Raw genomic sequence first — 20,382 nt, 5'->3', positions numbered from 1 at the left:
TGAAGCTCCTTCCAGAAGTCTGGCCCGCCCTTGTCATTGACACAGTGAGATTTCATGTTGTTCATCTTTACTGTGAATATTCCACTTAGTAATTATTCACTAAGATCGGTTCTCTCACATTTTCCCCAATATGCTCCACGAAGCCTGCTTCTTCAATTTCCCTTTCTTTTGTCTAGTGTTTTTCATGCCCAAGGGTTACCTGTTAGGACTAGACAATCAAGACCTTGTATGCTTAGCACACACACACACACACAGACACACACACACACACACACACACACACACACACACAGAGAGAGAGAGATCCTCTTTTTCAATATTTTAGAAAAACTTGCAGATATTAATAAGTGCCCATTCATATTCTAATATAGAGGTGTGTCTCTCTCCTGTATTAAGCTGTAATCTGCTTGAAAACAAGGACCACATCTTATCTGTAAATCCTAATCCTTTACCAGTGAACATTTGTAGAGTATACACACAGGGGTAAATGGTGAACAGCTACTGACCTCTATACCTAAGTCTAAGTGATATTGACTGAGCTACCTGTCAATGATACTTTTTAGATGAATTTCTTGGGCCTCCCAATCTTTATAGTTGTGCTGGTTGCATCAATGGCTAAACATAAAATAGACCTTGAAATTTATTGAAATAGATACATCTGGCATTCAATAATTCACCCTTTATGAAATGGTACATATTATATGCAGTAAAAAAGTAAAAATGCTTATTTTTTAGATGGCCCCATAACTAGGTTTTAAGATAGACCCACCCACAGCTGCCTCAGAATGACAGATCCAGGGACCCAGTCCCTGAGACAATCTAGAAAACATTCTTTTCTAGTCATTGGGCACGCTGGAATGCCACACTGATCTTAATGGACACTGGGAATTAATTCCAGGCCTGGGAGTCTATAGGAGTTTGAAACTAGTCTTTTTGGGGATGGGGGCATAGGTGCTGAACGTGTAGGACAGAGGTTAACACAGCCTGGGAGACCATGAAGGAAGTGTCCTGGGGAGCAAGCCCACTACAGAAGAGCTACGTTCTGGGCAGTGGAAGCTAAGCATTCTCTGTCTCAGAAACGGACCTTCATTGTGGCTGCCCAAGTTCTGAACTTCCTTCAGAAACTGGAAGAGAAAACTGAGGGGGGAGGCTAGTGCAGATCAGGACAAAGAGCAACAACGTATCTGTGGAGGCCACCCGAGCAGACAGATGGAGATCCAGAGCCAAGCCTGAGGGTGACCTGCAGCTGGAGCAGGGCAAGCAGATTGTCACAGAGAGCAAGACAAACTATGGTGGAGAGGCCCGAGGCTGAGCCCCAGAGGGCTAATTGGAAGCAGGCCCAGTCCCCTTCACCACAAGGAACCACTGAAGCATAGCTGCTCCTGGGCTAGTGAGAGATTTGAAGGTCCCAGAGAGTTGGCTAGAGACGCCACTGCTTCCTTGTTACTCAGGATTCAGTGATCACCAAAAGATTTTGGGAGCAAACCCAGGGATTTCCATCACCTGTTCAGTCCAATTTTCCTTCTTTGGTGTCTGTGCCTTGAGTTGGAAAGCAGCACCATTCTTGTCCCCTTTATCTCCCCATCGGATTATAAGGGAGCTGCTCTTCTCCTCACGCATGCTGGCTATTGGCACAGCACCAGGACCTAATGGAGGCTGTGAAGGAAGCTCAGAATCTGTCCTGCTGGCTTGACTCAGCAAAGGAAGTGGAGGGCAGTTTCCGCTAGGGCCACTTTCTCAAAGTCCTTAAAAACAGCTGAATCTTTTTACAACACATTCCTTCCTGATCAATGGCTTCCAGGCTTAGCTTTTTTTCTGTTCAAAGCACTGCTTTAGGTGACCCTGTTCCCCAAAGTTTGAAGAATAACAAAAGTGCATTTGTCCAGTGTGGTAAAGTTGTTTTAGGGGCTGTAAATCGTTATATATCTTTTTGGGGGTTACTAGAATATCTTTTTTTCCAATTCCATCAAGCTCCTCCTCCAACTTAGAATCAAAATTTCATGCCTGTATACTTGGTGGAAGCAATGTATCACTGATTAGCACTGCCAATTAGCAGCACCGATTAGCAGCATTGCGGCCGTCACGCCTCATGTGTTCAGAGTTCCGCACCTGTGGCGCAGTTCTCGGTGAGCCTTCCCAGGACTGTGCCATCAGCATCACCTGCAAAGCTGCTAGAAATTCAAATGGTTGGGTGCTATCCCAGATGACGCTGAAGACTGAGAACCATTGACAGATGGCATTTCAGTTAATTCTCTAAGCTGAATGCAGTTTCACATAACTCTTACTTGACATCTGTAGTAATCAGAATGCCAACAATTTAGGGGCATTGCCCAAGGCTATGGAGAATTCAGCATCCAGAAAAAAACTGACTAGTTTGCTCTCTCAGAAAATCGGTGCCTGTGAGCATGTTGGTCTCCATGGCCACCATTATGTTTGCAGGCATGACTTTGATCTGACCCCTTGCTTTTGGTCATGAGGGTTCAGTTGTGGCTGGACGAACACCAAATCTATCTCCACAAATGGAAAACCTTCCAATGGAAGAGTCAGAAGGGCCATTTTCAGATGTTTATCTACCCACATCCTTCCAGAAGCCGCTGGGCCAATATGCTTGGGCCTGACAAGGAAGAACTGATAAGCTGAGCCAAGTACATGCAATTCTAAGACAGGAATATAGTAGCTTACATCTATTGGGCATTTTTCATGTGTGCATCACCTTTATCTGTGAATCAATTTCATTTGGTCTTGACTATTTATTAAGCTCATTCTGTGACAGACAAAACTGAAGCAGATATTCCTCTGATGATTGGTCTAACAAATACTGATGTCAGAACTCAGTCCAAAGTGGCTTTGAATACAGCTTGAATCTCCTGATTCTGCCACATATGTACATATAGAAGAAATACATAGTAATCATAATAACAGTTGTTGGCCGAGCCTGTTACCACACAATCACTGCATACCCTCTTTCATGTAATCTAGTTGTTAGGTGTTACTAACACCATTTTATACATGAAGAAACAGAGCTTCACCCGGACCATCTCTCAAGCCCTTTAAAGGTGCTGAGCTTCATCTTTTCCACACCCTCTCCCAGCCAGAGCTCTCCCTCCAGCTTTCTGACAGACTACCTAAACTTCTATCTCCCTGCAACACAATGTTAGCAGGTAGTATGCACAGGAATATGCACAGCTATCAACCTTGAAAGTGCATCTCCCTCCACAGCTGGAACAGGCCTAGTGAGATGTAGATACATAAATATCTTCTTTACACCCATCCCAAGGGAAAGATAGAACCAAATAAATCCGATTAGCTTCCCAGGACGTTGGCTGCTCTCACTCTTTGAAGTCCAGTGGGTGAAGATAATGCCATTTCCACATGGAAGAAGTTCTTTTGAGGACTAACAGGTTCCCAGCACAGAATCAGGGGGATCCCATCCCAACTGAGTGGGCAGCAAGGCTGTGGCTGGCCCTGCCTCTTACCCAGCCCTGGGTTGTTCTCAAACAGGACATCTGTTTACCTTCATTTAAACTGAGACACCTGCTGAGAAGATTTGGCTCCAATAGGTGGATAGATAGACAGAGGAGATAAGATGACCTAAAGTTGTTACTGGAAAGTCTGCAGGACCAGCAGGCTCTTAAGTATTTTAAGAATGTTAATGAACATCTTAACATTCTTTAAAAAAAAAAAAAAAGGTTTATGGTTATTAGCTTTCTTGTCCTCAGGACAAACATTCTCTCTTTCCCTCTCTCCTTGCTCTCCCCTCCCTTTCTCTCTGTTTGACTCCATCGTGTGTCTGTGTGTGTGTGTGTGTGTGTGTGTGTGTGCATGCATATGTGTGAACATAGAAACAAGTGGCCTAGGAATGACTTCAGATGGAACATACCATCTTCCCTAGCCCCAGATGTACTGAAGTTCCAACACCGCTGAGACTTCCTGGTGGCCAATTCTCTTGCCTCTTCCCTTGGTCTTCCCATTGTCATTTCTATCCCAAGCTCCTGCCCTTTGCTATGATCCCATGGATCCATCTCACAGACCAGGTCTATGTCTTTCTTGTTGCCAAATATGCAGGTTGTGTGCTTGGAATGCCAATCACTTCTTTCTACCCTGGGAAGAGAAGAAAAGCCCTTTTCTATCTGGCCCCAGAACAACTGCCAAATAAGCAAAGCCCAATACATCCTTTTGATACTAGGCCCAGCTTGAGCATGTTTAGGCATTAGGGAAGAGCCTGTTCATTGTCTTTAAAACTAATTTTAAAAGGCCTAAAAGATCATGAGGAAGTTTTCTAAAGTTCTAGACTATTATTTGAAAAATGTAACTTATATATAACTTCTGCCTGTGACTTGTCAACCTCTAAGTGGGATGTACATTGAGTATATTGTTATCCCTCCAGAGCCATAGGGGACAAGGACTGGCTCCAGAACCCTTTACAGATACCAAGTCCCTTCTGCTAAACCGTGGGATGTTTTCATCAAACCATACACATTCTGTCCTGTGCCTTAAATGATCTTTAGATTATTCAGAATCTATCACTCTGTATCAATGGTGTATGAGTGGCTGCTTTCTTTATTTGGGAAATAATCACAGTGGGGACCTTGTATATAGTACAGGTATAACTTTTATTTTTCAAATATCTTTGGTCCTTGACTGATGGGATCCATGGATACTGAGGAACAATTATAGAAAGATTTTTGTCATCAAAAGTTTAAAGGATTCTACAGTCTTATTTGCTGACCTGAGACATCATACTTCAAAAGCATATCTTTAGGAGTCTAGGCCTCCTGAAATTTAAATTTGTTTTCTGAACCCATTAGAGAAACAAGAACTTGTTCTTTAGAGCAGTTGGTTGCAAATCTGTGTGTCTGTCTGTCTCTCCTCTCCTCCCCCACACACACAGACACACACACACAAACACACACACACACACACACACACACACACACACACACACCGTTATACATTAGATTCTTCTCTATCATAAATTCTAACCTGTTAGATTCTGGCTAGATTTTTAGTTGCTGACTGGATATGCTTCTTTTCAGTGGGATGCTTGGGTTTCCTGGTTATGGATCTGTAAAAGGCTCTGTCAGAAGTGCCTGCAGGGGATGAAAGGAAAAGAGCAGTAAAGAACAGGTTTATGAGTCAGCAGCGTGAGCACCTGGCACCTGAAACTGGGACCCATCTGTTCTGGTATTCCAGCTGATCCAGTCCCTCGCAGAAATGCTTCTTGCTGGAGTTCTCCTATGCAGTGGCTAGCAGGCAGGAGTGGCCCAGTTTACCCTGGAGTCTTTCTAGTCCTCCCAGATAGGTCTCAATAAGAAATTCCTCAGGTTTCAGCTATGTGTAAATGGTCGGACTCCTGAATAGATAAGTATGTGCCTTTAGCTAATTCTGGAGCTCCAGAAAACATGGCCATCTGTAGTCCTAGCTTGGGAATCAAGTTGCTTCTCAAGCCTCCCTTATCTCTTACCAGTCTCCAAAGTTGGAATTAAAAAGAAACTAAAAAATTCTTGTGTATATTACTTTATTTTCTTCTTTACATTCACCCTCCTGCAAACAATGACTAAGTATCCACTATACATCTGACATAAGATGAAGACTTGGAATGTGGAGTGGAAAGGTTCAGGCTCAGTCCTTGAGACAATCACAGCCCAGCAAAAATAAAATAAAATATAAATAAATAAATACTCCACAGGAGTTGTGGCTCCATGGACTCAGGGCAAACATGGGGCAATACCTAGAGTTCTTCCTGAATCCAGTAAAGGGTCTGGCCATCCCTTCTGAGCCAAGTTGGAAGGCTGGGCATTTGATGAACAGCTCTCTGATTAAGTTGATGTGGAACAGAGGGCAGGAGGAAGATGGCAGTGGTGGATAGAAGTCAGTCTTTGGTAGGGAGAAAAGCTTGCAGAAAGGCCCGGGTTTGGTGTCAGTTTGAGAAATGGCACCACAGAACCCTGTGTTCAGAATGTCCAGACCCTGATGTACAAGAATGGGCAGAGTTTTTGCAACTGGGATTTGAAAAAAGAAGAAAGAAGAAGGAAGAGGAGGAGGAAGAAAAAGAAGAGGAAAAGGAGGAGGAGGATTAAGAAAAGAAGGGACTGTGTATGTCCACACAAAGAAGCTGACCAGCTCTGTAGATCTTCAGTAGAGATTACAATTGTTCAACAGCCTGTGTTACATAAGGGATGGCTTTGGGAGATTTCTGGAGTCTTGAGACTGTCCATATCTTGCAGAAAGTACAGTAGTTTGGGTACTCAGTCAAGCAAATACCCGGCCGTACCCTCCGTAAGCCTTGTAGCCACAGAGCCCAACGTGTTCCCAAAGTCCTTCTAGGAGCAAGTGTCCAGAGGACAAGGAAGGTGGAGCCTCCTTCAAGAACTCTCAGCTGATCCCTGGCTATCAGACTTGTTTGCATGTGAAGAGTTTCCACATCCCCCCTGTAGGGGGCAGAGAAGACAACAAGACTCCAGTCCTTCCTGTAGGGAGGAAGAAGTCAACAATCCATAAGGTGTTGGACCTCTGCCTCCACACAGGGGGGAAAATTGACCTCTCCCTCCCCCTCCCTCCTTCTTCTCTCTCTCTCTCTCTCTCCCTCTCCCTCTCCCTCTCCCTCTCCCTCTCCCTCTCCCTCTCCCTCTCCCTCTCCCTCTCCCTCTCCTTCTCCCTCTCCCCCTCTCTCTCTCTCTCTCTCTCTCTCTCTCTCTCTCTCTCTCTCTCTCTCTCTCTCTCTCTCTCTCTCTCTCTCTCTCTCTCTTTCTCTCTCTCTCTCTCTCCCTGTCTGTCTCTTTCTCTCATCCTTCTCATGGCCCCTCCCTACAACATTTCTCTATTTGGTTTTTGTTTTCCAAAGCAGCTTAGTGTTCACACATGGTAATAAAATGAGATAAAAAGCCAGAGTTAGGACTTAGAGCACACCCAGGAGGTCTGGTTGGGTACTTGGTCCCCCTGCTGGGAAGCCTAGCTCAGCTGAAACTTAGACGCTGAAGCTGTAGATAACAGCTGTCTCAGGCATCAGACAAAGCAAATGGCCAATAGGCTGGGGAACCAGATAAAACCAGAGGTGGGATTTCTGAGCTAGGGACATGAACCCACGGAGGCTCTTTCATTTACTCACCAGAGATAAAACCCACAGTTTGCCATACTGGTGTTTGAAAGTTAATTCCTAAATTGTAATACACACCCCCAGGATTAGGGTGGCTTGTGGAATGGTGTTGACAATATCAAAGCCCAGTAGGAAGAAAAGATTTCATTGCCTACTGATTTAACACATCCCATAAATAAAATGCAGCTCTTCTCTTGGGCGACCCACTTGGAAACAGAAAGGTTCTAACTGGCCGTAGGTTCTGCCCCTGTCTTGGCTCAACTTTGAGAACTAATGAAGGTCTCTGCTTGTTTGCTCACTTAGGACTGTCCCCAGCTTGTGCCCACAGAGGAGATTCTGATCCCCGTTGGAGAAGTGAAACCAATCACCCTCAAGGCTCGGAACCTTCCCCAGCCCCAGTCCGGCCAGCGGGGCTATGAGTGCGTGCTCAACATCCAAGGGGCTGTTCACCGAGTCCCTGCCCTGCGCTTCAACAGTTCCAGTGTGCAGTGCCAAAACAGCTCGGTAAGCAGCTCACACATATGTCAAGATCGTGTAGGATCACAGGCAGTGCCCACATTACCAGGGACAGAGAAACCTGTAAGCACCCTGAGCCAGTGAGCCATGTTCTCGGAAGAGAGAACCCTCAAGGAAAACCCTAATGGCAGAAGCTGAAATTGGAACTTCCTTCTGAAGTTAAAGAACACATTGTTGCTATTGGGAAAACTTCTGCCAAAAGGACATCAACTTCACCCGACATCCTATCCTCATGCAATGTATTAGGACACTGGTGTGCATGAGAATAGACAGAAAAGTGTGGGAGGAGAGGAAGGAGATGCAGCATTTCAGGAGTCACAAGGGTTAAACCTTCCCAGAATGGTGAACAGGAAGAGCACGAGGTGTTTAATTATAATTTCAGCCCAGAGAAGATCTTTTATCTGCCAACTCCCTGTCTCTGACTGTGGGGGGTCAGCTCAGAGATGAGGGACTTGACAAAGGTGTTGAGGGAAGCTAATTCGCCTGGGAGAGATAAAGAGAATCTAGGCCTCTTATCAGGGAGCTGTCAGATTCTGGGGTCACAAGCGTTTGATAGAATTTGTAATCGGTGCCAAGTGCGCAGGAAGCCAGACTGAGGAAGAGAGCACAACAAAGGAAGAAGGCAATGGAAGGCTGGGCAGGAAAGCAATGGTGACACGCCCTCCGGAGCGAAGTGACCATGGTCAGAAATGGGCAGCCATTAAGAGGGACTGTCCAGGAGACTTAACAGGGTGCCGTGGGGACTAGCCACCCAGGAGGTTGCGAAGGGCTTGAAGGTTCTCTGTGAGGTCAGAGGAACAGAAGACTTAGCCTCTCTAGGGATTTTTTTTTTCTGGTATGCTCTGGGATACCCTAGAAGATGTGAGCACTTTCTATATTAGATACTAATCCAAGTAAAACTTATCTGCCAAGGGAGAGGAGGAGGCTGGGAGATAGCACAGTCAGTGCAGGGTCTGCCACCCAAGCTTACGGACCTGTACTTGGATCCCCCATACCCACATAAAAATGCTGATCACAAAGACAGCTATAATCCCAGTGCTGGGGTGGAATGGTGGAAGATCCTTGGAACACACTGGGCAGCCAGTCTAGCAAAATCTATGAACTCCAGCCCAATCTCAGAAACCGAGAGAAGGATGAAGGAAGACACCCAGCCTCAACCTCTGGCCTCCATATGCATAAGGCACATACATAGACCTGAGCACACAAACACATAAAAATCTCGTCACATATACCTGGGAGACCAACTAGCCACTCCACAGCTGTTGCCACATCCACTGTATATGTAGATGTCAGAGAGCAGTGAGGACATTAAGTTCCTAAAAGAGGACCCACGAAAGAATGCATTGTAGTTCCTGGGACGTGCCAGACTAAAGACAGAAAATGGCAATATCAGGAGTCCAAGGCTGGGGATGGGGACGACTAGGGGGGACATAAAAAAGGACACAGGGAGGATGAATGAGAGCTAGACTTAAATGAACAGGGGTAAGCCGAAAGGGTGGCAGTTGTAGGGAGAAAGCAACATTCTGTTTGGATACAGACTCAACCAGCACACAGGGAGAGCCTTCAGCAAGTGTGTTCAGAGCTGATGGATTCAGCAGGAGAAAGGGGTAGAGATGGAGACCTGAGCTTTTCAGATTTCAGAAAGAACTGAAGGTGAAGCCAGAGCCTTAGGCCAGCTCCTGGTGGCCTTACTGACTACAAGTCAGGAACAAGGTGTCATAGGTCCCTTTGGGCAGCGTGAGGAGTTGCTTTGCACGCTGGCTTCCTATGACAGACAGCCTTGAGGGTTGTGTGCTCCTGTCCTCTCCCTGCAGTACCAGTATGATGGGATGGACATCAGCAACCTAGCAGTGGACTTTGCTGTGGTGTGGAATGGCAACTTCATCATTGACAACCCTCAGGACCTGAAAGGTAAGCCGTTACTTCCGGGTGCAAGTTTGACCTTTTCATGACCTTGGGAAAGGCTGTGTTGTAGAGATCAGAGCAGACTGCTGCTGTACCTTGAATAGCACACTCCCTCTGCCAGCAGAGCTCTTCAGAGTCTCCTAAAGCAACTTTTGAAGCCATCAGAGGAGTCCTGTTGGGAGCCCCGTTTTATTACAACCAGAGCGTCCGCCAGGCGGCTGCCCGTTCTTCCGCACTATTCTGTGGCTCCTGGTAGCTTTGAAATATCTATGGAGCCTGACCTAGGAGAACAGCAGGCAGAGTGTCCTGTCAGCTTCCCTAGAAATGGAGATATTGCTTTCATGCAGGCTTTCCTTCCCCTGTTCTCAGCCCTGGTCACTGTGACAGCACAAAGAAGGCTTGTATGTCTGTGCTCTAGTTCTGAGACTCAGACTCACATCTGGAGCACAGAAGCTCTCAGTAAGGGGGCTGGCGGGAGGGAAACTCTTTAAGGCTCCTGCTCTGTAGGTTCTCAGTGCACTGGTCCAGAAAGCAGGTCCTGGCACAATGACCCAACTACTGAACACATGTCGTATAACGTATTCATTAGGTAATTTGTTTAAATTGTTTTTATTATTTATCTCAGTAACTCTAAATGTGTGCTTCACCCTGTGGATGGTGAAGCTCAGTTGTATAGTAAGTGCTGAGACCGTCTGATTTCAGAGAAGGCATTCAAGTTAGTACACACCAAGATGAGGACCTGTTGCCACTGCTGCTGGGCTCTGAGTAAGATTTGAAGCCCTTCACCCATCAGGAGCCATATATACTATTATGCTTTAAGTAAATGGAATTGTCATTAGCCTCTGCTTTAACTCCTGGGTCATGCCTGGGCACCAGGAGGGCAGCTAAGGGAAGGGCAAAATCTGAAGGTGCTTCAGCATCTGTGGAATATAGCTTCTTGTCCCAGATAACACCATTAAAGTCAGTGCATCCTACATTGCAAGACAGACTTCAGTACATGTAGTTTGTGTTTGCTTGCTCCTAGACTAGGTCTTTTCACCACTAGACAATAAGAGATATGTTCTTTGCCAAGTTAGATCAGTTAGATCCTAGAGGCTGCACCCAGAACCTGGAGGAAAATGGCCAGACTGGTACATCAGACTCCCCTGACATCTACAAGGCTCTGCAGGTGCCCGAGCAGCCTCCTCCTGCCTTCACTCATGTTTCTACTAGATCCGTAGTGTCAGAGAAAGCTGTAGATGAATTGGGTTCAGTGGGATACTGTGTTTAGGTGCTCAGGTTCCCCAACTTAGCAAACCAAGTTCTACTGCTGGCGCTTCTAACTGAACCATGCAAGTTTAAAGTACATCTTAGTGTCTTCACACTGGCCCTAAAGAAAAGGAAGCCCACTACTTAAGGTCTTGCTGAGGATTTGCAGAGCTTATGGCTAAAGACTACAAGGTCCAGATTAATAAATGCCTCACCGGTACTCGATCGATTTCAGATTGTCTTTGCCTGTCTTGTGCCTTGGGAACCACAGGCATGAGAGGACTTAGGACTTAGGGTGGTGAATGGTCAGTGCATCTGGACAGAGAAGCTGAATGGAACAGAGGTGTCAGGGGGTGCTGTGGAAAAATGAAAACTGCCTCTCCCCTGGGGCATGCTCCTGACCTCCAGCAGAGGCAGACAGATAGGTCACAAAAGCTTAGGATAATTTGGCTGGAAAAGATGAAAAGTGACTTTCTGAGTCATTTCTCAGTGTCCACCATGGGATTATTTTCAGGAACCCCTAGAATACCCACACCCAATGGCATAATATCTACACCTAACCACAAATATCTAAATCATTTCTAGGTGACTTACAATGTATAATTGAATATAGATGTTGGGAAGAGAGTTTGCATTCTAGTTATTAAGTAATGATAACAGAATATCCGTCTACACATGTTACAGTTGTATCTACTTTTAGAAGATGAATCCATGAGCTGATTGTATGTATCTGGAGAATTCGCTTGGAGCTCTGAATTCCCAGCACTAACAAGAAAGGACTAAACCCTGGGCTCATGCCACAACTATGCTTGATAGCTAGCTCCCCTAGGGTCTCCAAGTCAGTTAGAGAAAAGTCAAAGCAAAAGAGTTGCAGAATGATCATGTGACCCATCAAGAACTAGTTTGTCCTCTCTGGGGATACATTCTTCATCTACACTGGCTGTGAATATGGTTGTGTCATACTTTCTTTGCTAGTATGCCTCCTACCTCAGTCACCTGGACTTTCTTTGAGCACAAGCTGACTCTGTTCCCACACACACACACCATTTCCAGGGTGCCTCTCTTCTCAGGACCCACCACCAGCAAGCTTGAAACCAGTACCCATAGTAAGCTGGGACAGTCTCTTTTGGGCTTTGTTTTTAGCTTTAATGAAGAAATGAGCCCATGTTGCTTAAGAACACTGTTAGAGTTCAAAGAAAATGGGTGTGTAATAGCATCTAGTATATCACAGGCATTGCCAAGACTCGCTGTATAACACCTCATTCAAACCTGCCCCAAACTAACTATGATCTCCATGGGAGAGATAGGTAAACAAGATTCAGAGGCATTAAATACTTTTGTCACAGTGCTGGGAAGTAGAGAATCCACAATTAAAGCAGGGATATGATTCCATCTAGAAGCAGAAACTTTTAACCTGTTATTTCGGCTGTGCCTATAGATGACTGCTTAGTCACCTCACTCACTCTCCATGTTTTGCTCGTGCAGTGGTGGTGATCCCCAGTGTTGTCTGTGGTTGGGGCAGATCTGTGTACCCACAAACAGACAGTATGTGATGGAGCCTCTGCAGGCCCACCCGTGACAGCCCCTCTCTTTACAGTTCATCTCTACAAGTGTGCAGCCCAGCGGGAGAGCTGTGGCCTCTGTCTCAAGGCTGATCACAAGTTTCAGTGTGGCTGGTGCAGTGATGAGCGCAGATGTACCCTCCACCAACACTGCCCCAGCACTTCCAGCCCTTGGCTCGACTGGTCCAGCCACAACGTCAAATGCTCCAACCCCCAAATCACAGAGGTAAGCCTCCAGCTTCCGAAAGAGAAAAGGACGGCTGGGGATATAGGAAAGAAATGTACTTATGGATGAATTCCTGAAGAGGGTATATTTGGTGGAAAGATATGGAAGATCTTGTGTGTGTGCCAACGGTCCAGAACAGGAGTATGGTCTATACCACAGTGCAGTACATGATGGGAATACATATCTGTATACCCATGTGTATGAAGGAGGCAGAGTCAGCCCAGTTTCCCAGCTGGGGCGGGGTGGAAGGCTGAGCCAGGTAGGGACAAGACCTTTATTCCATAGTAAAGGAACATTTCAGAAAGCAGCTTTGGCGTTTCTCAGCAGAGATGCTATTTGGGAAATTACAATTAGTTCAGAGGTACAAAATTGGAAACCGAAGAAGTAGACAGGCCATATGTTAGCTACATACTGTTTCTCAGGAGTTTTTCTTGGTCCCAATTTGTTTTGTGCATTTTCATGGGTGTAAATAAAGTAATTAATTATATTGGAAAAAATTATGTTTCCAAAATAGCAAATTGCAAAGGAAGATGAATTGGTGATATGGAGAGAAATAACAGCTGCTTGGATGCGAGGGGTCTGGAGAGGCACAGTCGTATTTAACTCTGGTTGCTGCCAGCTGATCTCCAGTCAATAATCGTTACTTTTCTTTGAATCTGAATTGTGTATTCTCTATTAAGAACAAAGGCCTTGGCAGGTTCCACAGTAGTCTGCAGAGGTTATGATGTCAGAGAGAAACTATTCCTGTCTCATCTTTCCAGAGCTGATGCACTGTCCCCCCTCTCTGCATCATTTTCCCCCAAACCATGCTCCTTATCTCTGTGTCATGGAATATTAGGAAACTTCTTGAACTCCTTTCTGACCCAATCAAAGTCTCAGTTCAAAAACAAAAGCCTTAAAATCAACGGACGCTGTAGCCTTTACATAGACTTTTTGAACAGGGAGCAGATATTTATTTAACATGCTTGGCTTTGATAGATTTAATTTTTATAGCAACTGTAGAAAATTAAGTTTTCTCAGCTCCATTTCACAGAGAAGAAAAGCGAGTCCCAAATTCACACAGCAGATAAAAGGCAGCACCAGCCTTTAAACCCAGATTCCATGACAAAGTTGCCTTAAAATTCTTCATGATTTACCAAAGGAATATACGATTAGTAGTGCTTCACCTTAGTTAATATCCATTCCATTGCTAGTATAGACCAGACAGAAGTGACCCCCCATGTGAAGTGATACTGTATCAAGTGTTTCAACCCCCAAATCACCAGCGTGAGGCCCCAGGGTTCCAGAGAGTTGAACACAGGACCATGGGAAGGAGGGGCAGCGTGCCGCTGCTTTGTACGTGTCTGTGGAGAAAAGTGCAGTTGATGTGGAGGGGGGGAACTGCTGAGTCATGGTGCCATTCTGTGACAGCTTAGACCCTGCCCCCAACAGGAAGCGATTTTAGTAGGAGCTTACATTCAAATGTGGCCAGTGGCGGCCATGCCTGCTGACTTTTTGGATGGAAGGAAATGTAAAAAGAGCTTGCTTCAGCCCCTGCCCTCCTACAGCTAGCATCTTAAAGTCTTTGGAGCTCTATGTCTTATCTCTTCTAGTGGTTTCCGCCAACTTATAGCCTGAAAACTTTTATTGTCCCATATTTTGCAATATGTCTTACTGCTGTCAATACCTGTGGTGTCCAGAGTTTTAAATCAGGAGAGATTCTGTCATCAGCAAGCACTTCCTACCTCCACAGAATCTGGGACTAAAAAGCCTGGTGTCTGTCTGCTCTCAGCCTGGCTGGAGCTTCTATAAGCTCTAAGGGAAACCCCTGCCTCTAGTCACAGACTGGGGACTGACAGGCTGCTGGGTTCACAGAGGACACCCAAATTACAGGAGGCTAATTAACCTCCTGAGGTAATTAGGCTATAATTGATTTTTCCAATGAATGTGTTAGCAAAAGAAGGTGTTCCAAGACTCGTAATGGTAATTTTCATGTTGAGGATGTTGATAATAAAGGGTATCTTTGGGAAGAGACAAACTTGTGCTATGCTTCAAACCCACTCAGGGACATCACTCTAGATAGGACATATGGCAGGGAGTACCCAGGCTTGGAATGACTAGACTATTAACTGTCCTGTTTTCTTTGACATGGCATCCTTTACCCCCACAAGACCACCTGTAAGTCATTTTCTGTTTCTTCTAACTGGTCACTTAGGAAATAATTTCATATTTATAAAAAGATAAAGTACTACAAAGAGCATTCATATCCTGTTTACCCAGGTTTTCCAAAATTATCATCGTACAGAAGCATAATGTAATTATCAGTTAATGTTGATCCAGTAATATCATCTGACACACATGCCTTATTAGCATTTTCCCAATTGTCACAGTGACATCCTTTCTCTGGTCCAAAATCCAATCTGAGGTCTGAGAGCCAATGTGATGTTACATTATGACATTGTCTTGTCCCTTTAGTCTTTTAATCTACAGTCCTGATAATGCCCTCCAGTGACCTTCATAGTATTAAAGAGTCTAGGCCAGTTATGTTATCAGTGTCCCTCAATTTGGATGTACCTAATGTTTCCTCATGGTTTAATTCAGGCTGGATAATTTGGACAAGAGCCGTTAAAAGAAAAAGAGCACAGAAACCAACCTGAGGGGATCTTAGGGGAGGAAGAATCCACAGTTCTTGCTAATGTGAACAGAAAAACATTTAATAGGAGGGGAGATGTGTCTTCACAATAGAATCCTAACTAATAAACACAGAAAGAATTATGAAAAAAGAAATTCACAACTTTAATGTGCATAGCTGTAACTGTTTCAGGCAAGGATGGTCGTTAGATGAAAAGATGAAGTGAAATTTGATGAGAAATAGGGTATACTTACACAATCTTGAGCTATCTTCACATAATTAACTGCAATGGGAACAACAGTAGCTTCTCAATGAAGAAAACTAGCCAATCCTCCCCCCACCTTAACCAAAAACTCAGTGTTCACAACACCAAAACAACCCTGAAGACCTCTTGATAAAATGCCCTCTTTGTGTCCCTTTTCTGTGACATTATTTTGCAAGAATAAATAATTTGTTCAAAGTCATCTTTAAGAGGAATCAACTCATCTTCTTCAACTTTCTCATGATTATGGGACTTCTTTCTATTGATAATCTTTACATATATCTAAACATATATATTGTATATTGTATACATAACATATTATGCATATTGTATACATAAACAATATGTTATCCTCAGTACCACCAGTTGGGGCAGGCAACCCAAGCCACTAATTATATGATCCTTCTAGAACATAGAGGGAAGAAGGATCTGTGATGGTCTGTGCCCACCCGTGGGAACAAAGTGTGGCTTCAGGCGGTGCTCTTCTGCCTGTGAACAGAGAAGTAAATGAGATGACCTCAGAGGTGCTCCACTGTAAAGGACGTGGACTCACGAGAAGTTACATGAATAGCTGTGTTGTTCCCTAACCTTCCTTATCCTACTGTCTCTGTAGCAACCAGGGCGACCCCTAACGATCCATCTGTTATAGATGCTCCATGTAGGACAAGTTGAACAGCCTATTGAATTTCCCAGTTTGCATATATAGGTTTGGACCACCTCAGGACTCACTGTCTGCTCCTTCTCATCAGCTCGTGGCATAATAATGATTTTGTCCCCATAACAGGGCCTACAGGGTTGCTTTTGCTTCCAACTGTCATCCAGGATTCTGTGCAAATGGTACCTGTTAGCCCCCGGAAAAGATGTGCTGAGGACTGGAAGACCTATATAGCATGCTTACCCAACCATGTCTATATTATCCCCAGCCTGGGCCTCAGAGCCTACTGGGACCTCAGTGATGAAACTATTATTATTTCCCCCTTCCAACCAGAGATGTATTCTAAGAAGCTATGAACTTTCAGAATTCAGCAGAAAGGAAAAGTGACAGAATATTGTTAGGAATATTTCTTAGACGAGCCTCTCGGCCGACGCAGATAATTCCAATCAGACCAAATCAGACCAAATAAAAGATGCCCATGTTTAATGCAGTGCTCCAGAATGGACTGGGAAAGCATGGTGAAGGGAAGACCACACAAAACCCGGACACCATGTGTCCATTCTCTGGGGCAGCGGCAGCCTAAATAACCTGTAGGAGTGGTCCTGACCCTCCTAGGGGAGGGGTCACCACTTGGAGGGCTTTCTTGACCCTCACTGGGGAGAGGGTCACTGCTTGGCCGGCTTTCCCAGAAGTGGAGTCCCGGACTAAGGCAACTCCCAAGGGAGGGGGCTTGAAATTAATGCCAGGGGCTGGGGTGATGCTTCCAACCAAGCATCCCAGACTCCTTGGATATAGGGATGTCAGGAGGCTGGGGTCTACTTCCAAACAAACAAATATGTTCTCAAGAAAAGAAACTTGAAGATTTAAGAAGACTCTGGAACAAATGCAGTGATGGTCCCCACTTGGTCTCTGCTTTTAGTTTCCTAGGGTAATCTAAGAAAGAATCACAGACAAGGTGATGTTCATAATGGAAATACATTTTCTCAGATGTTTGGAAGTTTCAAGTCCCAAATCAAGGTGTGGGTAGGTCTGGGTCCCTGGGAGGGCTGTGAGGGAAGATCACAGCAGGCCTTTCTTCCAGATACTGGTGCTTTGATGACACCCCAGCTTATATATTTGTCACCCAACCTCTTCCTCATGTTCACGTGATGACATTCTCTCTGTATCTGTAGTGGTGTGAGGAATCAGAACTTCACCATATAAAGGGGAGAATCCAGCCCAATAAAATGAGAATTATAAGAAAGAATGTCACAGCTCACTGAGAAATAAATTCTCCCTTCAAAGAATGTTTACTTGGTTACCAATGCATACCAGACACTATGCTTGAGTAAGAGGTTGCCACAGGATTGACTGAAACCAGGAAAGACACAGTTTTTCCCAGCACAGCCCCAATTTTGAACACTGGCTACTTGGATGATATTGGAAAGTGCTTTCTCCATAGGTCATTTTGCTCCCTCTAAAAAGCATAGGAAAAGAACTTCTAACCCACACCTTTGGCCACTGTCTCCAGAGTAGTGTATCGAGAGCTAAGAAGACACAACCTCAGACAGCAGGAACCAAAATTCTAATTTGGGGCTTGACTATAATGATACCTTTCATTTTATATCACCCTGTTCTTTAGATCATTCTCACCCTCCAAACAAGATGGTTGTAATTATTGTAAGAGCTAGGGGAATGGGGCTTGGGAAAATCAATAATGTACCCAAAGTCATCTGGTTAGCAGCAATACAGAGGTTGAAAACTAGGCCTCTGTTGTCATTGCAGCAGAGGGTATCCTGTGTCCATCTGATGTCAGACCCTCTTGGAAGACACCAACAGATGTCAGACATACTGAGTACTTCAGTGCCCTTTGGAATTAGTTACCTGTACTTAATTGTCTTCCTACACATAATCAGGTTCAACCTCCTTTCTATGAGTATGTAAAACAGTTTGGAAATTTGGGGTACATGTGAGCTTGATAAGGAAACCATAATTTTTCCTTCAGGCATAGTCTTTTATTTAATGCCCCAAGTGTTATGTGACACGGAGTTGCTCTTGGTCTTTGTTCTCCAGTGCAATAGTGGTTGAAGTGAATCTTAGGTCCCCTGGGTGGAGATCTGACCTCTGAGGCATCTCTATCTAGTGGGAGAACCCATAGGATAGAACCCAGATGGTGTGCACCTGCAGGTGGGGACAAAGATCAGGCTAAGCAAGGCACAGAAGTATTGAGAAACAGAAGGAATCACAGAGGTGGCACCTCAGCTGGTGACTGAAAACCTACCACACTTGAAATCTGAAAGAATGTCTATGTGATCCTAAAACCACATGCACTGACACCAGGCAATTCTTCACTGATAACTGTATGAATTCACTTGTAAAATTGTCAACCTCAGTAACTTCTCCAGTCTCACTAGTCCATGCTTATGGAATAGTATACCTATCTCAGGTAAATGTAACTGGGATAGAAAGAAAATCAAGTATAAAACAGTATATATTTTCCTCCAAAACTAAGGATAGATAATTTTTGATATTGTACTAGTTTGAGGTGATCCATCCTTCCTGTTGCTCCTGCTTTCCATGTGCCAAATAATTTCAAGGAGATTGCTTTTACCAGACTTTTTCAGATGCTATTGCATCTATGGAACTGCTTAAGAGGCTGGGACAGTTAAGTGTTTAGCCAAACAGCTTCACCACATATTTTTAAGAAAGACCAAAATCCACCTGCTCAGAGCTGGAGTGACTCACTGGAAAGTTACCAATAAAGAAGTCAGCCAGCATTCCTGAGAAACAAGCCAGCACTCTGATCTCCTGTTCATTTATTTGCAGGCCTCATTAATATAACATCACTGCAACAAACAGCTAACGGGGGATGGTGTCAGGATGAATAATGGAGTTACTCTGCTGAGATAACAATTAGGTTTTGAATGTACTATCAGCTAAGACAGCACTAGCAAGGAGTCACCCCAGGCAGGAGAGCTGGCACCATTGAAACCATAGATTCCTGCAGAGCTCCTCACCAGCTCTCATGATTGTGAAGAATGTGTGCTTACAGGCATGCATGCACCACACACACACACACACACCACACACACACACACACACACACACATAAATGAATGCACACACACATGCATGGGTGCACACAAACGTGGAAAAGCACATGATCATTTGCTGTCAAGGGCTCAGTGTCTAGATGTGTTTGGGAACCAGGGTAGAATGAAAACTTGAATGTGTACAGTCAGCATCATCATCAAGAGCACAATGCTGCCGCAAAGGAGCAAAGATTATAAACAAAGGAAGAGCTGACTGTGTACCAACACACATCCATCTGTCTGCTCCTAGAACCAGTCTCTGACATAGATCATCTAATACACAGTTGGGAATACTTCTCCCCCATCCTCACCCTGACCCAAAAGTTCTGACTTCAGTCTCTCCTTCCTCCTGTAACCTCAGAAAAGGAGATTGACACCGTAAAGACTATAGGAAGGGCTACCAGGTCACAGAGAGGCAGCATCAAATACCACAAGGCTGGATGTGTAGTTGGATCAAGTCCCTGCCCGTCTGCCTAGGAAGTTCATAAAAAGTAAAGCCGTTTTTTTCTTCAGTCCTAAGCTAGCCTTGTCTCTGCATGAATTTGTTCTCAGATGGTAATAAGAAAAATAATAGCTACGTTCACTGAACGCAATACTGATCGATAGTTCTAATTAAGCCCATTTTAAAGATGAAGGTTGTGAGCAGTGAAAGTTTTCTTGATGTTACATCAGTAATTTAATCCTCAGCTGCTTGACTCGAGAGCCCCACCCCCTCTTTTGGGCAACCAACCAGCTCCCAAATCATGACACACAGACTTCTTATTAGTTATGAATACTCGACCTAGCTTAGACTCATTTCTGACCAGCTCTTTTAACTTAAATTAACCTGTTTCTCATTATCTACCTTTTGCCTTGGAGCTTTTTACTTTTCATTCTTTTTATCTTACTTTCGCGGCTGCTTGTGTCTGCTGGGTGGAGGCTCCCTGGCTCCTGGCTCCAGGTTTCCTCCTCATTCTTCCCTCAGTTTAAATTTCTCCTCTTAGTTATTCTCACTGCCTGCCAGGCCTGCCTTTCCTTTCTCTGCCTAGCTACTGGCTTCTCAGCTCTTTGTTTGTTTTGTTTTGATTTTTGTTTTTTCAAGACAGGGTTTCACTGTAGTTTTGGAGCCTGTCCTGGACTTAGCTCCTGTAGACCAGGCTGACCTCGAACTCACAGAGATCCCCCTGCCTCTGCCTCCTGGGTGCTATGATTAAAAGCACGCACCACAACATCCAGCTCTGTTCAACTCTT

The 20,382-nt window shown here is 44.7% G+C and overlaps 1 protein-coding gene across 1 annotated transcript in view; it reads left to right on the top strand.

Annotated features, from left to right (window-relative positions):
• Plxna2 (plexin A2) overlaps window positions 1–20,382 on the top strand; it is a 203,048-nt gene that overhangs the window by 139,036 nt on the left and 43,630 nt on the right. Inside the window, exons 10-12 of the mRNA XM_038348917.1 lie at window positions 7,400–7,600; window positions 9,427–9,523; window positions 12,363–12,553. Of these exons, the coding sequence (XP_038204845.1) occupies window positions 7,400–7,600; window positions 9,427–9,523; window positions 12,363–12,553 (489 nt within the window). The remainder of the gene's footprint in view (window positions 1–7,399; window positions 7,601–9,426; window positions 9,524–12,362; window positions 12,554–20,382) is intronic.

The sequence above is a fragment of the Arvicola amphibius genome, chromosome 12 (assembly GCF_903992535.2).
Source record: "Arvicola amphibius chromosome 12, mArvAmp1.2, whole genome shotgun sequence".
In the NCBI taxonomy this organism is placed as follows: Eukaryota; Metazoa; Chordata; class Mammalia; order Rodentia; family Cricetidae; genus Arvicola; species Arvicola amphibius.
This window is presented reverse-complemented; position numbering and strand designations above follow the sequence as displayed.